Source organism: Medicago sativa, chromosome 4 (genome assembly GCF_051527215.1).
Source record: "Medicago sativa cultivar Bolivia chromosome 4, Bolivia_mono, whole genome shotgun sequence".
In the NCBI taxonomy this organism is placed as follows: domain Eukaryota; kingdom Viridiplantae; phylum Streptophyta; class Magnoliopsida; order Fabales; family Fabaceae; genus Medicago; species Medicago sativa.
This window is the reverse complement of record NC_140752.1, coordinates 63,059,331-63,076,289: the sequence shown is the minus strand read 5'-3', so window position 1 is coordinate 63,076,289 and position 16,959 is coordinate 63,059,331. Positions and strand designations below refer to the sequence as shown.

General features: G+C 33.4%; 3 protein-coding genes across 5 annotated transcripts; 2 read left to right on the top strand and 1 right to left on the bottom strand.

Moving 5' to 3' along the window:
* The first annotated feature begins 948 nt into the window (after window positions 1-948).
* Window positions 949-3,477, top strand: LOC146930565 (RmlC-like cupins superfamily protein). Its single transcript, XM_085702046.1, has 3 exons — window positions 949-1,222; window positions 2,033-2,753; window positions 3,160-3,477. Exons 1-3 carry the CDS (start codon window positions 1,027-1,029, stop codon window positions 3,311-3,313), a joined length of 1,071 nt encoding a protein of 356 aa, XP_085558172.1. The 5' UTR covers window positions 949-1,026; the 3' UTR covers window positions 3,314-3,477.
* A 2,070-nt stretch (window positions 3,478-5,547) lies between these two features.
* RAD51D (DNA repair RAD51-like protein) lies at window positions 5,548-13,473 on the top strand. Of its 3 annotated transcripts, none has more exons than XR_015006421.1 (10): window positions 5,548-5,698; window positions 5,788-5,867; window positions 5,993-6,108; window positions 6,662-6,743; window positions 7,965-8,099; window positions 8,217-8,309; window positions 8,402-10,092; window positions 10,287-10,357; window positions 12,702-12,851; window positions 13,119-13,473. XR_015006421.1 is itself a non-coding variant. In XM_085702045.1 (10 exons), the coding sequence occupies exons 1-10, from the start codon at window positions 5,611-5,613 to the stop codon at window positions 13,158-13,160; spliced, it is 948 nt and encodes a 315-aa protein (XP_085558171.1). In that variant the 5' UTR covers window positions 5,548-5,610; the 3' UTR covers window positions 13,161-13,473. The 3 variants fall into 3 exon arrangements, 2 of the variants coding, with proteins under 2 accessions (XP_085558171.1, XP_085558170.1); XM_085702045.1 differs by having other exon boundaries at window positions 8,402-8,492; XM_085702044.1 differs by having other exon boundaries at window positions 8,217-8,321; window positions 8,402-8,492.
* Window positions 13,474-14,301: 828 nt separating this feature from the next.
* On the bottom strand, window positions 14,302-16,411 carry LOC146930563 ((2S)-flavanone 2-hydroxylase-like). The gene is made up of 2 exons (XM_085708307.1): window positions 15,530-16,411; window positions 14,302-15,138 (listed from the first exon to the last, which is right to left on the bottom strand). Exons 1-2 carry the CDS (start codon window positions 16,406-16,408, stop codon window positions 15,058-15,060), a joined length of 960 nt encoding a protein of 319 aa, XP_085564433.1. The 5' UTR covers window positions 16,409-16,411; the 3' UTR covers window positions 14,302-15,057.
* Between the last annotated feature and the right edge of the window lie 548 nt (window positions 16,412-16,959).

Sequence of the window (16,959 nt, the reverse complement as noted above, 5' to 3'; positions counted from 1 at the left end):
TAGGCCAGGCTTTATGTCCCCTAGCATTTTATACTTTTTATTTTTAGTTAATCTACTTAGAATTTTGATTCACTAGGCCAGGCTTTATGTCCCCTAACATTTTATACTTTTTATTTTTAGTTAATCTACTTAGAATGTTGCAGATCTATCTGCACCCCATTTACTTAAAAAAAAAAATGCTTAAAAAAGGTACAATTTTATGCACCAGTGTTTTTATCCCTTACACATGCGCTGAGTCTAAATCAAATTATTTTACAATGTCATTATTTTTGATAGTTTTTAAAAGAATTTAATTAATATACTCTCTCAAGTCTCAACACAATTATTTTACACATGCATATCTAGTGATGCGTTGTCATGTCGACAACCTATTATTTTCATATTCATTAATTGACTTATAATTTGATGGTGAATATTGAATATACCAGTTTATTTTATTAAGAACTTGAAAAAATCCCACAAATAATTTTTTTCTGAACAAATTATCAATTTCTATGAAATATAATTATCTATTTTACTTTAATTAATATTTTTCAATTTATCTACATTACTTGAAAAAATAAAAACAAAATAAAAAACAGAAAAAAGATTAGACTAACATCTCACCCCGATCCTAATCCTAAATTAAATTCATGTTTATCATTATATCTAAATTATTCTTGTTAAAAAAGAAACCAAAAAAGATAAGATTATTTTAATTTTAACATGAATCCATTCTAATCCAAAAAAACAAAATTTATGTTTATCCATGCAAACATAGTAGTTTGTTACGTTAACATTATCGTAATTACTGAATAAGTATTGGATGATAACGAGTATTAGTAGCAGATCAACACTAATCACACTCTTTTCAACACTATCTACATACAACAAATTCTGTTACTCTTTCACTAAAATCACGATCCAATATACTTATAAATACACACCTAACCACATGCACTCAAAAACACATCAAAATTTTTCTCTATAAAATTTTCCCTTTCATTTGTTTTTTCGTGTGATCGTTCGATTTTTTGTGTCGTTGCTATGGATATCGATCTTTCTCCTCAATCGGCGAAGAAAGTGTACGGTGGTGATGGTGGATCGTACTACGCTTGGTCACCTTCTGAGCTTCCTATGTTGCGTCAAGGTAACATTGGTGCTGCAAAGTTAGCTCTTCTGAAGAATGGTTTTGCTGTTCCGAGGTACTCTGATTCTTCTAAGGTTGCTTATGTTCTTCAAGGTAAATAAACTTTATTCATGATCTAATTCATTTTTTGTTTTGTTTTTGTATTTGATGATATTTTCTGTTATTGAAGATAATTATTTGTTTTTATGTTGATCCCTCAATTGGGGTTATGATAGCAATTTAAAATTGTGATCGCCATAAATCCTATTCTCCGTGGCACCGACACTTTTGATTGACGACGTATCTGATGTCTGCCACCAACACTTCATTCATAAAAAGTTTTATTTGTCATTATGTTTGGATGATTATAAAAGGGTTAGTTTGTTAGGGGGTTAGTTTGTTAGGGATTATAAAAAAGGTTATTTTGATACTTAGTAATGTAAAGATTAATTTTTACTTTTTAGAGATTTTTCAAAAAAGTTGAAACGGTTTTGTGTTTGGATACCAGAAAAAAATCACTAAAATCGGTTAAAAAAATGAATTTCTGAGAAGGTTCTAAAAACACTTATCATTTGAAGTAGTTTTTAGATTATCATCTTTTTAACATTTGTATCAAACGGATGGAATCATCTATACGTGATTATTTTGTTTAAAAATTACAAAAAGATGATTATTCATGAGAAAAGCTATACCAAAGGGCTCTTTGATTTCGTTTTTGCGATACAGTTAAAATAACTCTATTTTTATACATCATGGTTTCAGTTTCAACTTTTTCTGTGTTTTAATTATTTTATTTCCTATTTTATACTGCTTTTGTGATTACCAATATTGATATTATAGTAGTAGAATTGTTTTTGTGATTACCAATATTGATGGTATAATAGAATTGTTGTGATACTTAATAGTGAGGATTTGTTGATACAGGAAGTGGAGTTGCTGGAATTGTGCTACCTGAATCAGAAGAAAAGGTTGTTGCAATTAAGGAGGGTGATGCTTTAGCACTCCCCTTTGGTGTTGTGACATGGTGGTACAACAAAGAGGACACTGAGTTGGTTGTTCTGTTCCTCGGCGATACTTCAAAAGCACACAAGGCTGGTGAGTTTACTGATTTTTTCCTGACTGGTCCTAATGGAATCTTTACTGGATTTTCAACTGAGTTTGTGGGAAGGGCTTGGGACTTGGACGAGAACAATGTGAAGACACTTGTTGGAAAGCAATCCGCCAAAGGGATTGTGAAGCTTGATGGAAAAATCAGCCTTCCTGAGCCTAAAGAGGAACACAAGAAAGGCATGGCTTTGAACTGTTTGGAGGCACCATTGGATGTTGATATTAAGAATGGTGGAAGTGTTGTTGTCTTGAACACCAAGAACCTTCCTTTGGTTGGTGAGGTTGGTTTAGGAGCTGATCTTGTGAGGATTGATGGAAGATCCATGTGCTCTCCTGGATTCTCTTGTGATTCTGCTTTGCAGGTTACTTACATTGTTAGGGGAAGTGGCCGTGTTCAGGTTGTTGGTGTTGATGGTAAGAGAGTCTTGGAGACCACTTTGAAGGCTGGAGATTTGTTCATTGTACCGAGGTTTTTCGTTGTTTCGAAGATTGCTGACAATGATGGAATGGAGTGGTTCTCTATCATCACTACCCCTAAGTGAGTTTTTCTTAACTTTTAATCAAATTGCAAATACTGTTATCCTTTTGTTGTTTGATATTTGTTGTTATACATGCATACTGTTATCCTTTTGTTGTTTGATATTTGTTGTTATACATGCATGTGATTACTGATAACCGATGCACTCATTATCTGTCTAGTGTATACATAGATTTTGGCTATTCTATACTCCCAAATTTGTGTTTCTTTGAAATTTGAAGTCACTCTCAACATAACACAAGAGCTTTCATGTTTCTTTTTCTGTATGTAATCAAATATATTTACTAGGAAGGATTGAACAATTTAGTTACCACTAGCCTTGTAATATCAAGGTATATTGTTTTTACTTGTACTTTGTTGTCAATTATACTTATGATTTCTTACCGTGGTATTGTTGTTTTTTCAGTCCTGTATTTACACACATGGCTGGAAGTTCTTCGGTGTGGAAGGCGCTATCACCTACAGTTCTGCAGGCTGCTTTCAATGTAGATCCAGAAGTTGAGAAGCTTTTCCGTTCAAAGAGGACTGCTGATGCCATTTTCTTCCCTCCTCCAAATTAAAGTAGAATGGAAATAAGTTTTTTTAGTTTTGTCATGGCATTGGAAATAAGCTTTAATAAGCTGTTATAGACAATAGTTTTGATCTACTTTATAAAGTTTCTGCGCTTTTATTTTGGATTTATAAGGAATTGATTGCCTCAATTGGTTTTAAGGGCTTACCTCTATTTTGATCTGTCTTTGATATTTATATTGCTGCCTTAGATATAGTTATTTTTCTTACCATTAGATACAATTCTTGCATGATGAATACAAATAAAGAATGAAGACAGTAAACAGCTGAAAAAATTTCCTTTTAAGTATAAGTCTGGCTTGAATTCATAACTTGTTTTGGATTTACATTCTTTGAATTTGCAATAGTTTAATTTCTCTGCATTTAGGCTAATTGTGGTGCATTCATGGCAATGTGTTTGATAATGTCTTTTTCAAGATTAGCTTAAAGGCTGGGAAACTCTTTGACTCAATGTTGGGAAACTTAATTTTTGACTCAAAATGTTGTGAAATTTTGGAACTTGAAATTTAGAGAATCTAGTTTACCGTAGATAAGTTCATAGAAATTGAAACAGTGGTAAATATCAAAGGGTAAAGAAAAACTGAATTCACGAGGCTATACTCATCACTCTCTTAGATATATACATTCTTCTTAATTCCCTTTACATCGATTTTCCTCCATCAAGCAATTAAAAATTTTCTTTGGAGAGGTTCTCCACATCTCTAAATTATTTTTGACATGATAATCAGTCTGGTGGATGCTAGCATCACATATCATCTACTTGGTAATTGCTAATTGCTCTTTGTTGGCCTCGTAAAATAGGGACAAACGAACTATATATTCTAATCCCAGGTGTGCAGTATTAAGTATCTTAAAAACTAGGCCACCCACCAAAAACTCTAATTATCGTTAAAAAATAAATCCTATCAACCTATGCAAAATAAATCAAAACAAGCGTTTAAATCTACTTAAAAAAAAAAAAATCCAAAATCATACTTATAGTGAGCTAAAGAGAAAAAAAAAATCCAAAATCATATTTATAGGGAGCTAAATCCAAAATTTATACCTAAAACGATTTTGCAAACATAGATCAAAGAAATGAAAATGATGAAGGAAAAAGAAATAGAAACACATAAACATCAAAATCAGACCCCAAGATCGTTATACAAAGTTCCCTAACCAGCGGATTGATCTAGAAACTTAGTATTCAATTGAAGGTTTTGCATAAAACGGCGAAATTCAATATAAAACTCTATTTACAATCTCTTCATAGGTTAACTTAGGTTAGAGAAAAGGTCTAACCTAGAGGGAGGCTCAAAAGATGTTAGTTAGTTCGATAACAACTAATTACATGAGTAAATGACCCAAAACCCACAATAAGTTCCTCTGCACTTTGATCATTAAAGCGTCTAAACCGAGCTTCACATCCAACATAGACATTGTTGTTCTGCTTCTTAGCTTTCCGGTGCATGCTCACACACTGCAATTAGTTAACTAACATAAGTTATGACTTGTATAAGGATAAAAAGGTTAAGATAAATCTCAATAAAGATCCAAATATAGTACACTATACCAAAAAATAATTATCATGCACTACCGAAAAGACACTAGCATGTCTATTAGTTTGTTTAATTGTATATCCATATTATTGTATTTTATTGTAAAATAATTACGGCAAATAAAAAAAATAGGCTTAATAGCAGTTTTCGCCCTCTAACTTTTACGAAGTTGCGATTTTGGACCCCTAAGAAAAAAAACTACAAAACCGCCCCTAAGTTTTGCAACTGTAGCAGTTTTGGCTCCCAAGGCCAAAAAAAATAACACGTGGCACCTCACTTAGGGTGCCGCGTCAGCGTAGACCGAGTCAAAATTGGCCTTGAGAGCCAAAACTGCCACATGCGCAAAACTTAGGGGGCGGTTTTGTAGTTTTTTTTTAAGGGGGCCAAAATCGCAACTTTGGAAAAGTTAGGGGGCTATAACTGCTATTAAGCCAAAAAAAATATAGCAAGGTCAAACTTACCTTTATAAAATTGTGGATAAATTGTACACAATTAAATTAAAATCAATCACATGCACTCCACTAATTGTACTAAACATAGAATTTCAGTTCTCGTGTGCTTAGCTCAGTTGATATGGACAATCCATTATATATGAAAGCTCAGGTTTAAACCCCGACAAAAAAAAAAAAATTTAAAACAAAGTTAGAGGAGTAAGATTATTTTAATTAATTGTAAGTAACTTATCCATAATTTTTCAAAAATTACTTATAATCATAGAGAAAACATTTTGTTGACGGCATTGTAAGAAAATGGCGCCATTGAACTCTCTTTCGAAAGAGTATCCACTCATCGACTCTAACTTCCAAACTTTCTGCGCTTCCCACGCCATTTATTCTGGTAGTTCACTCTTCCTCTTCTCTTCCCATTTTTCCCTTTTTCATCTTTCAATTTCATCTAACACCATCAATATTCATTTTTCATCTCAGTCAAAGATTTCCTCCTTCATGATCTAGACGCATTATTCGCTTCCGCCGCTAATCACTCCAATTCGCAAAGACTCAACCAGGTTAGGGTTAGGGTTAGCTATACACTCATTCTGCTTTAATCGTTTTTGTAGAATTGTGATTATTATTATTATGTTTTTAATATTCTGTTATTCGTGATTCTAATTTGAATTTTGTAACTGTTTAGGGTATTCATCAACTTCTATCAATAGTTGATGCTTTACATCCACCAGTGCTCAACGGTTTGCAGCTAATTGAAGATGCTAAACGGAATAAGCACGTTTTATCCACTGGTTGTGAAGGGTAATCTCAGACTTAATTCATGCTATAGTTTGATTACGTTGTTAATTAATATATTATCATGCCTTCGTAGTATCTTGCATTGCATTTTGGAAGTAAATGTGTTTGCATACGGCGTTTATGCATGATTTTTCTAATACTTATGATGTGCATATAACCTTTGTGGCACCGACACGACACAACACATGTGATTATATTTAATTAATTTTTTTTTTCTTTCAAATTTTTACCCGTGTCTACGTGTCCATGTCAGTGTCGTGTTCGATGTAGCATGTAAGTGGTGGAACAGGAATCTAGGAAGGTTGAAAGTGAAATGCAACTCATTTACTTTCCACCCTACATAATATAGCAACTTTTATTGCATGAAATTGATATGATTTGAGTGATTCTCCACAATTTTCCACAGTTTGAATAGTGCTTTATTTTGTCTTGCGGGATTTGGAATTTTTGCGGTTTATAATAGAGTTCTTGGTAAATGTTGTATTTTGTTTATAATAAGGTCTAACTGTGGCTTGAAAGTACCACAACTCAGTATATTTGAATCTGTTTAATTTAGGATTGATGCATTGCTTGGAGGTGGGTTACGTGTAGGACAGTTAACTGAACTTGTTGGACCATCCTCTTCTGGCAAGACACAGGTCAGAGTTTAATTTCTATTACGTGTAACTCATATATTGAGTAGGAGTATAGACGGGTTGAGGCAGGTCTGCCTCATCCACAGCCAATTTCTAATCATTGGAGGGAGAGGCTTATTCTGTGGGGGTGGGTTTGAGGGGGGAATGGTATTAATTTGGTACTTTTGTAATACAAATGTGATAGTGATACAATTGGTTATTTGTGAAAAAAATATTCATAATGCAGGGGCAGCCCTGAAACAGGCTAGGTTGCGCAACCTGTGTTCCAAAATGCATGTTACTCGTTTTTAAAAATGGGCATAAACAGCCAAAAACAAATTTCAAATAACCCCGTGTCAGATTTACCATTGAAGAGTCCTAGCCCACTTGCCTACACTTTTTGCACCCTCTCTTCTCGGTTATTCTCTGGTTTTAGGTCCCCTTGTCTTGTTCGAAGGGATAGGTCTAAGAAACTTAAAAGCCGAGGTTGGCATGAAGGGAGGTGAAATTGAAGAGAGTTGGAGGTGCGGTGGAAGATCATGAAATATTAGAGGATGAACTAAATGACCTTGACTTTGGAGATAGTGTAGTTAGTAGATTATGTTTTTTTTTGAAGGGTTGAACGTTCAAACTTTGTACAGCCACCCACTTTTTTGTCATTTGATTTGTGACTTGAATTTTGAAGTACACATAAGATATATCAATTTATACTTTTTGATTATGTACCGTACGATTTATAAAAAAAATTGATTCATGATTCGGAATGCAAGTCATCCTATTCACAATTTGAACCTTGATTCGAAAACCATGGCAAAAAAAGAAAAGAAAGTGCACTACAAAAGAATAAGAAATTTATGTTCTTATTCATCCGATATAAGAGAAAAATCGCAATATAAATAAAGCTTAAGTACAAAAAATGTATTTCATGGGTACTTGCATGGTTATGATCTCTTCTCCTACTCCTAGTTTATCAAATGGTACTGTCAGTATCTCACTTGCCCTATCAAGGCATTTATTTCATCCCTAATTTTGGGTGTCTTAAGAATAAGCGACGCGTATAAACCAAAATGATTTACTTTTGCTCTGTTGATAATATTGCCGCTACCATAGGGTTTCCATCTATATTATTGTTGATATGCACATAATGCTACTGAATCATCTCTTATTTGATAGACATACTATAAATTGTTATCTTCTATTTGTTCTGTTCAAGTGTAACTTGGCTTGTTTATGAATAATTATTAGGTTTGCTTGATGTCTGCCTCAACTGTTGCAAAGAATAAGTGTTCAGTTATATATTTAGATACCGGCAACTCCTTTTCACCCCAGCGTATTGCACATTTTGTCGGACAGTCTTCTGATTATGGCTCAGTAAATCAGGTTAGTCTGGATTCAGACTTGCTGTCCATTGTTTGGTCCTTGTTTTTTTGTTTGTTAACTGGTCATAAAATTGTCTGTAAAAAATCCATCTATTTGGCTGATCGTAGACTTCTACAGAACATATTGGACAGGATAATTTGCTACCCAGTGTTTGATGTATATCAGATGTTTGATCTGCTGCATCAACTGAAGATTAATCTGAGATCCGAGGTTTTCATTGACGTGAATATTTGTACCTGATGCAACTTAATTGGTTTTGTATTTCTTTCCATCAAATAATTGGCTACTGTATACTGGCACAGATCGTCAAATCAGATCATCAAGTGCAACTACTTGTTGTTGATTCAATTTCTTCACTGATTACTCCCATCCTCAGGGGCAATGGTCCTCAGGGTATAGTACATATTTGCATGCAAAATTTCTTGGTATGCTTACCATTTATGATTTTATTCTCTTTTGTATACCTTCATATTTTTTTTCTAGTCTGTTGGCTTTCTTGACATGCTCAGAATTAAAAGATACCATCGGGCACTTGGCTACTTATATTATCGGTTATTCATAATCACGGATCATTCTAGTTGTCCTAGACCCCAGTCAAATTATATAATCTAATGTCAATCCCCAAATTTCCTTGAGTCAAGTACCGACTGTAATTTGCTCAGTTGTGCTGTTGTTGTTCATGTTCGTTATTTAGAATTTTCTATGCTAATGCATTCCTTTTATCAGATTTACTTGTTATAATTATTTGTAGTGAAGGAAATTGCCTGAGTTAATGAGCAGTGCTTGCTCTTCTACATTTTTAAGAAGGATATGCAAGGCTGTCCAACTCTTGAGTGTTACGTAAACTCGGGGAGAGAGTTCATATAATATAAAATTAATCTTAAAAAACTGATAAATGACATCTATACATGATATATTAAGTTAGTAACACATTAATAATTAAACATTTCAACTTCATAATAAAGCAAAGTAGCAAAACACAACATTACCGTAATTTGGAGATTCAGATTAAGGAGGTTCGTCAGAGACTGTACAGCACCTCCTCTGATTTTTATTGGAGATTTGTTGGTTGAAGGTCTTTGCTGGAAGAAGAGAGGCTTATGTTCAAAGGGAACCCGAGGTAAAATTTCTAAGAGGGGAAAAGGTTATGATGAGCTCGGGGTGAAACTTTGTGTAAACAGTTTGAAGGTTTGAGTAGCAGGCCAGAGGTTTTACCTGAAGGTTGGAGGTTGGGTGAGCTTTGATCATAAAGGCTGAAGGGAGCAAATGAAATGCGGTCAAAGGTGTTTTGGGGCTTTTTTGTGTGCTGTCATTAGATTTGCTGACTTAGTAAACTTGTGAGAGTGGGGATATAAGATTGGTTTAGTGGTTAGGGTGGGAGAGTCAAGGAGTGGAGTGATAAGGAGGTTGATGGTTCTATCCCCACCCACAACATACACTAACATAGACCAACATTCTAATGTTTGTCATTAAAAAAAAAATAAAACTTGTGAGTTTGAGATAGTTTACCTGAGTTTACCAAAAAGGAAGTTTGTTGGGAGTATTAACCTGTGTCTGATACCTAGAAATGCACAGTCATTGTGTTAACTTGTGAGTTAGACAACCGTATTGGTTTGATGTTCGTCTTATCACTTACTATGTGCCAAGACAGCAACTTTGAGGACCAGGCTTCAGGTATTATAGTCTGGTAGTTCATCCTCAAAAGTCAAAACTGAATCCTGTTTTATGTTCAAGCATACAATACAAGTCGTTTATCATCTGGTAACCACTTATAGCATTTTGTAATCATGTATCAAATCAAGTGCGTCATCATAGTTTCAAAGTTCAATCCCTAGTTGCCATTTCTATTCCACTGAAAAACATAAAAACAAGAGATTAGATATTCCTTAAAAAAGTATATATATTTTTCCGTCAAGGTAGATTGATTCATTGGACTGTTTCGTAATGAGGAATCGGGTGATATGGATCATAAGCCATTCTGCAAATTGTTGAGGTTGAGATCTTGTCTATTATGTCTTACTGCATTTTAGTTTTGTTGTGATATTTTTTATGCCGTTTTCCTAGCATGTTTAGTCATGTTTTTCCTTATTTTTTTTTTGGTTAAGAGAGGCTTATATGCTGTGATAATAGGTTGGATAATTATTGACATGTACATAAACTTTATTTGCATATTATGGGTGATTTCAGGACACGCTTTAATGATATCTTCTGGGTTTTTACTGAAGCAGCTAGCACATGAGCATAATATTGCAGTGTTGGTAAGTTTTACTTTTGTTTTGCTTCTTTCTTGCCAATGCCAATGCCAATGATAATCTTTCAATGACTGTGAGAAAATTCTAATTAGTTGGAAATTTTTCTCGGCTCCTCTTAATTCAAATTGATATGGAAATATAATTTTTTTTAATTTCTTCAATCTGATCTGTTTGGCCAAATATGATATTTCAATAAAAGGTTTGGCCTGTATCTTTGATATGTATGAGAAACAATAAATGGATTCCTTCTATAGAGTTCTTCATCATGGGAACCGGCTACTGTCTAAACCATATTACCTGACTGTATGCTTTGCAGTTGCACATCTCTTCCTTGTTTCTTCCTCATCCTTTATTTTCTGAGATGTTATTTATTACGATATTATTTTAAAATCACGTTTCTAGCAGCAGTAAATTCTATAGATTTGTTTTTTCATATTAATAGTTTCTACCATAGTTTAGTGCCAATTATTTTTTTTAGTTTGTATTTTTAGTTACTTCTAGGACATTTTACCTTACAAATATTATATCAGATAAATTTACGAACACCCCCTCACTCTTAATTACATCTAAATGTTGCATAACTCTCGAGGGTCTCCACCAACGTGTCTTACCTTCTTAATCAACTGAGTTTTAAGACATCAATCATTATTGGTGGTTGTCAGATGACATCTTATCTGCTGTAAGCTTCTATGGGTAACAATCAATGGTTTTTTTAAACATTTTTGTGCTCTATAATTTGGCTCTAAAATGATTACTGTCCACAGATGATCATCTTAATTGTATTATTTTGTAGCGATTCAGCTCAACATTGTTTTATATATTATAGTAAGGCCGAATCACTGAAGGCACTTTCAAGTTTGGTCATCATTAAAACATAAGAAAATATCTTATAATATCTTTGATAATATATTAGTGTATGTCTTTTCCTAGGATTAGCACTGAACTTAGATTAGTTCTTAGGTTTATTTTTTATATTACTTATTATTATTATTATTATTATTATTATTATTATTATCATCATCATTATCATTATTATTATTATTATTATTATTATTATTATTATTATTATTATTATTATTATTATTATTATTATTATTATTATTATTATTATTATTATTATTATTATTATTATTATTTGTTTCCTGATTTATTTCCCTATTTATTTTAGGACTGAATCTATATATCTCTATAAACAGGGATTAATGTTTAGTCTTTTATATCAAATTAGTATTAAGTATATCTCACTATGAGATTTTGCAAACTTATATACAAGAGAGAATAAGAAAATAAGGAAACTAAATCAATCCTAATAAATATCGAATAATCAACAATTATATTTCTTCTTTTTCTTCTTTTATCTAAAAAAAAAAACCCATAACTTCAACAGTCAGATGCGATTTACCTTGTCTGCTTGCTCATAAGGTCAAAGTGGTGATTACGCTAGAACTGCTAGTGTCTGCTTGTCCTAGAATAATGGTGTAAAAACAGATGGAAATGAAAAAAGATTGCAAACAATTGAAGAATTTCTTATTGATGTGGTGAGATTGAAAGAGAAGATACAAAAGGTATACAATGAAGATGATAACCTTGCACACAAGGCTACCCCAAACCAAAGGAGCACTCTTCTTTTCACACTAGAGCTATCTCGAGCCACTAATCTTAATTATTCAAAGCTATCTTTTCCCTCTATGAATTGAGGACTATTTAAAGACTTTTTAAAAATAAACCCACTTGGGTTGGCTTAGTGGTCTTGGCTTGGGATCTGGGAGTGTGCTCCTCCTTGAGGTCTCAGGTTCGATTCTCTCTAGTGCCAATTTAGGTGGGCTAATTTAGCTTCTTCAAAAAAAAAAAAAAAAACCAAAATAACTACCCTTAACAACCACCTAACAAGCTTATTAACTTACTAACTAACTTCTACTTTAATTCTTAACTACCCTAATTAACCTATACAATATATTCTAACAAGAACCTTCAAAAAGCCCCCCGTTTGATGTGCTAGAATCATATGTTAATGAGACAATGATGTATCGGAGAGAAGTAAGGTGGTTTCTGTCTGGTGAGCTTGTGTCAAACTTAGCCTTATAAAAACAGTATCCAGAAAAAACTATATAACTGATGTTTTTTTGTCATTGATTTCCTTATATGTGTTACAAAAGTACTATATTGTTTTTGTGGATTAAACAAAACAAGAAGACAGAAGTAACGAGGGCACTGTAAAGGCAGACAAGGGTTGAGTCAAAACTTGGCTCAATATTTTTTTAGAAAATTTCAAACATAAATGCAATGATTAGTATTGGCCGGGCTGCTATACATCCTTCAGATAATACATTCAATGGTAAATATTTTGTAGGTGACAAATCATGTGGTGGGTGGCGATGACGGTAATCCTAAACCAGCACTCGGAGAGAGTTGGAAGAGTGTCCCTCATGTACGGCTTTTACTTTCACGTGATTGTGGAAGCAATGTCAGCAACATCTCAATAATAAAACATCCAGCTATGGTAGGTGCCTGATCAGAAAGTTTCTTTATTGTGTGTTTTTTGTTTCTATATGTTAATACTGTTTTTTGTTTCTATTTTTGAACTAACTGTTGATTTATGGGTATCTTACTTTCAATTTATTGGAACTGCATTATTCTTGGGCACCATTGGGATTCTAATTTTCTCTTAAGTGTTTGTCATTAAAGGGTAGTCTGTTCATCTTTAAAAGATTTGAAACAGCTGTTGAAAATGGAAATTAATCAGTCTGAATTTACTGTTCTATTTCAGGCTTCTGGTAGGACCGCAACTTCGACTCGTCTGTTTGTTTGAAACTATTCTCACCCCTAATTGGCAATTCATCAAAGGAATATTGCCTTTTCATAGAAGTGTATGGAGAAACTTGTTTTTGTTACTGTTGTCAAAGGAGTGAGTCTTACATCTTTCTTAATTGGTGCCAACCCTAACTCACTCTTGCAAATGCTATCATTCCTAATTCTATATTGTATTGTATTTTGACACATTAGTGCAGCATTCTAATCATTGTTACTTTGAGTTTACTCGTGTTGGCATTCTACTGTCCAACACTCTATCCCATTGTACAACATCTTTGATCGTGCAACAAATTTTTTCCTCTTGAGCGGTATTTTTTTGGGTTAGCATTTCCCTTTTTTATTATATAAATCACCCGAAACTCTCCTCCCTTTACAGTCACCCGCTTAAATATGTCCTCTATTTCTCTATTACTCCATCCGATTCAAAATGAGTGTCGTTTTAGCCAATTGCACATATATTAAGGAATGGAATAAAGTAGTCAAATGTCGTAGCAATTTTACCAAATTATCCTAATCAACTATTGAAGGGTACAATTGAAAAGAAAAAGTTATTATTGCATTGGAAATTGAAAGTGACATTCATTTTGAAACAATTTTTTTTGGCTAAAACGACACTCAATTTGAAACAGAGGGAGTATTTTTTACAATAGACCTAAGATATTTTCTTTGAAAGAATAGACTCTAGATATTTAAACTATGTGACATACATGGTATGATATGGTCTCAATCTTTCACCTCTAGCTAGGTATGTTTCAACCTTTGTTAACTTACATTTGAAATACTTGTTTTTTTTTTGAGGGAACTTACATTTGAAATACTATGTACGCCTACTTCAACTTGAACATAAGTTAATTATACACTTTTAAAACTTGTCTCTAACCTCTCATTTATTCAACTCTCGAAATAAGACTATATCATCCGGAAGAAAAACATACAAATATCTATCAAGACTCCTGTAATTATGACTTAAGTTAAGTTTATAGAAGGTTCTGGTTATTATGCTCTTAATATTTTTTTGTTAAAAAAACTATGCACACAACACTCAATCATCATGACTAACATAGGTGAGGGTGGACTGGAGGCCTGGAGGGTGAAGCTTGCAAGAGGAGATTATATTGCAAAATCGCTATTTTATTAAATGGAAAAAACACATAAGTTAGTCTTAAATTGACGAAACACAGCACAATTATACATGAATCCAATTAAGACTTCTGCCATGCATGGAAACAACAATAAAAGGAAGCACGTACATGAATCCAGATACCTCATACATCCTACACGTGTTATTCAAAAACCTACTAAAATCCAAGGATTAATAATTTCATTCAAGTGGTCCCACATTTTGTCCTCTCAACTGGAACACACAGAAGATTATGAACTCTTGGAGCAGTCAATCCTGGGCGTTCATCAACATCAATATCACCAACATCATTTAAGATCTTCCCTGTTTTGTGGCCCACAACCTTAAAATCAAAACACTGAAAAATTGCACCAAGCAATGCTGGCACTTCTTGCATGGCTAATGAAACACCAGGACACATTCTTCTTCCAGACCCAAATGGTAGAAGCTGAAAATGTTGTCCCCTAACATAAATTGAATCTCCTTCACCATTTTTCAAGAATCTTTCAGGACGAAACTCTAATGGGTTTTTCCAAAATTTTGGATTTCTCCCAATAGACCAAACATTGACAAAGAGTAATGTGTTTTCTAGGATCACATAGTTTTCAACTTTGCATTCTGCTACGCATCTTCTTGTAACCATAGAAACTGGTGGGTGAAGACGAAATGTTTCTCTTATGATTGCTTGTAGATATGGCATATTTGAAATGTCGGATTCTTCAACAGTTTTATTTTTACCGACGATGTTGTCGATTTCTTCACGAGCTTTTTGAAGTTAAGATGGGTTTTTTATTAGTTCTACTAATGCCCATTCTGTTGATATTGCTGTTGTATCTGTTCCTGCTGTGAAGAAATCCTACAAATCCAAGGCATTATTCGAAGGAATTAGTTTTGTGACTCAAACTTTCTATAAACATTCAAATACATTTTGCATAGATGTTGAATTTGTATTGTTTTCAATAATGATTTTTCTAGATAAATTTTATTTGAGGTGTGATAGACACTAAATATATGTACTTATATTAAAATAATATAATATTAATTGCAGTTTTTAGATGATGAGTCAAAACTTTAAATGATTTATAATATGAGACTAAGGAAGAATATATTTTGTTTTTCGACACAAAAATGAAAATGTATATTTTCTTTTTGCTAAAAAAGGAGAGTATACTTTTTTTTTTTTGCTAAAAAAGGAGAGTATACTTAAAAATGACAAATATGCATGCATGTATATATAATGGATTTACCATAATCAAGGCCTTAATATGAACCCTTTGAATTTTCATTTCAGAGCTTTCATCCTCGACACAATCAAGTAGGATATCAAGAAAGTCTCTTATCTCCCCCTTCCCACTCTCTCCATTTCTCTTCTTCCTCCTCTCTTCACGTGTACAAATAATCCTTTCCACCAACGTATCAAACTTACAAAACAAGTCCTCTATCCTCTTCCCAAACCCTTGGAAGTCAACTTTCTTAAACAACCAAATAAAATCCGAAATATTAAACTCTCCGAAAATCTCGGTCACACCACGGACAACTTCCCTGGCTTCCTCAGCTTCCCCTAAGATCATCTTAGAAATAACATTATTCATCAACTTCAATAATTCCTCAGTTACATTCACAACCTCACATGTTTTGGCTTTCTTAGCCAAAAGTTTCATGAAACTTTGTGTCTCTTGTGATCTCAAGTGTTGGAAGTTGCTTATACTACGAGAGCCTAAAAGTTCATTCATGCTAAGTTTTTTAATGAACCTCCAATAATCACCGTAGGGCGCGAAAGCTAGTGATGAATCATAAGTTAGACGCTTAATTGCCGCGGTTTCAATGCGGCAAATAAAGGCGTGTTCGTTAGTTTGAAGGAGTTGTTTGGCAAAGTGAGGGGTGGAAGCGATCACGCAGAGGACGGAACCCATGTTAAGAGTGAATAACGGACCATATTTGGTGGAGAGATTGTGGAAGGATTGATGGAGGAGAGGACCTAAGAGGTGCATATGGCCAATAATTGGAAGTTTGAAAGGAGGTGATGGAGGGAGGTTTTTGTGACGGTTCAAATATGGTCGAAAAAGTAAGTACCAAACAAAAACTGAAAGCAAGAAAGAAAATGCCAATAGTACTTGAAGTTCCATTTCTTTAATTTTTCTTTTCTCATTGATGGAAGCTAAGTGAATCGAAGTCCTTATGTAGAGGAATTGGATGTGAATAGAACCGTTTAGATTTAATGTAAGTTTATTCTTTTATCGACGTAGAATTTAAAAGATCATGCATAACAATGTCATGTCTCCTAGGGTCATGTTGTGTCTACAAGGATTGATTTTGCCCTCCAAAAAGGCCTAGCGGCACAACTTGTTGCCTTTAAAAACTGAATTGTCGAATCTTCATCAAACAATTGAGTGACAAATGTTAATAGTTATTTTTTTTTTGGACAAGAATGTTAATAGTTATTTTATTTGTTAGTTTAGTTTTTTCCCCTTTCACACAGGTTTGAACTCGAAACCTCAAACTTATTTTCTCTTAGCTCAAATTAGTTGATCTACCCAAATAATAAATTGATTATATGATCTGTAGATAAACATTGATGATATATGATGAAAAACCGAAATAAATTTATCTTCATGTTCTATAATTAATCAAAAGGACATATTTCGTGTACACTTGTATGGATGTATACACGTTAAGA

Bases quoted from the DNA above. Each gene is read 5' to 3' on its own strand.
- LOC146930565 (XM_085702046.1), top strand. From the start codon at position 1,027: ATGGATATCGATCTTTCTCCTCAATCGGCGAAGAAAGTGTACGGTGGT. The intron at 1,223-2,032 runs GTAAATAAACTT...TTGTTGATACAG, and splicing joins GGTTGCTTATGTTCTTCAAG to GAAGTGGAGTTGCTGGAATT. The intron at 2,754-3,159 runs GTGAGTTTTTCT...TTGTTTTTTCAG, and splicing joins TCTATCATCACTACCCCTAA to TCCTGTATTTACACACATGG.
- LOC146930563 (XM_085708307.1), bottom strand. From the start codon at position 16,408: ATGGAACTTCAAGTACTATTGGCATTTTCTTTCTTGCTTTCAGTTTTT. The intron at 15,139-15,529 runs GTAAATCCATTA...TTGGATTTGTAG, and splicing joins ATATTAAGGCCTTGATTATG to GATTTCTTCACAGCAGGAAC.
- RAD51D (XM_085702044.1), top strand. From the start codon at position 5,611: ATGGCGCCATTGAACTCTCTTTCGAAAGAGTATCCACTCATCGACTCT. The intron at 8,322-8,401 runs GTGAATATTTGT...ATACTGGCACAG, and splicing joins GATCCGAGGTTTTCATTGAC to ATCGTCAAATCAGATCATCA. The intron at 12,852-13,118 runs GTAGGTGCCTGA...GTTCTATTTCAG, and splicing joins TAATAAAACATCCAGCTATG to GCTTCTGGTAGGACCGCAAC.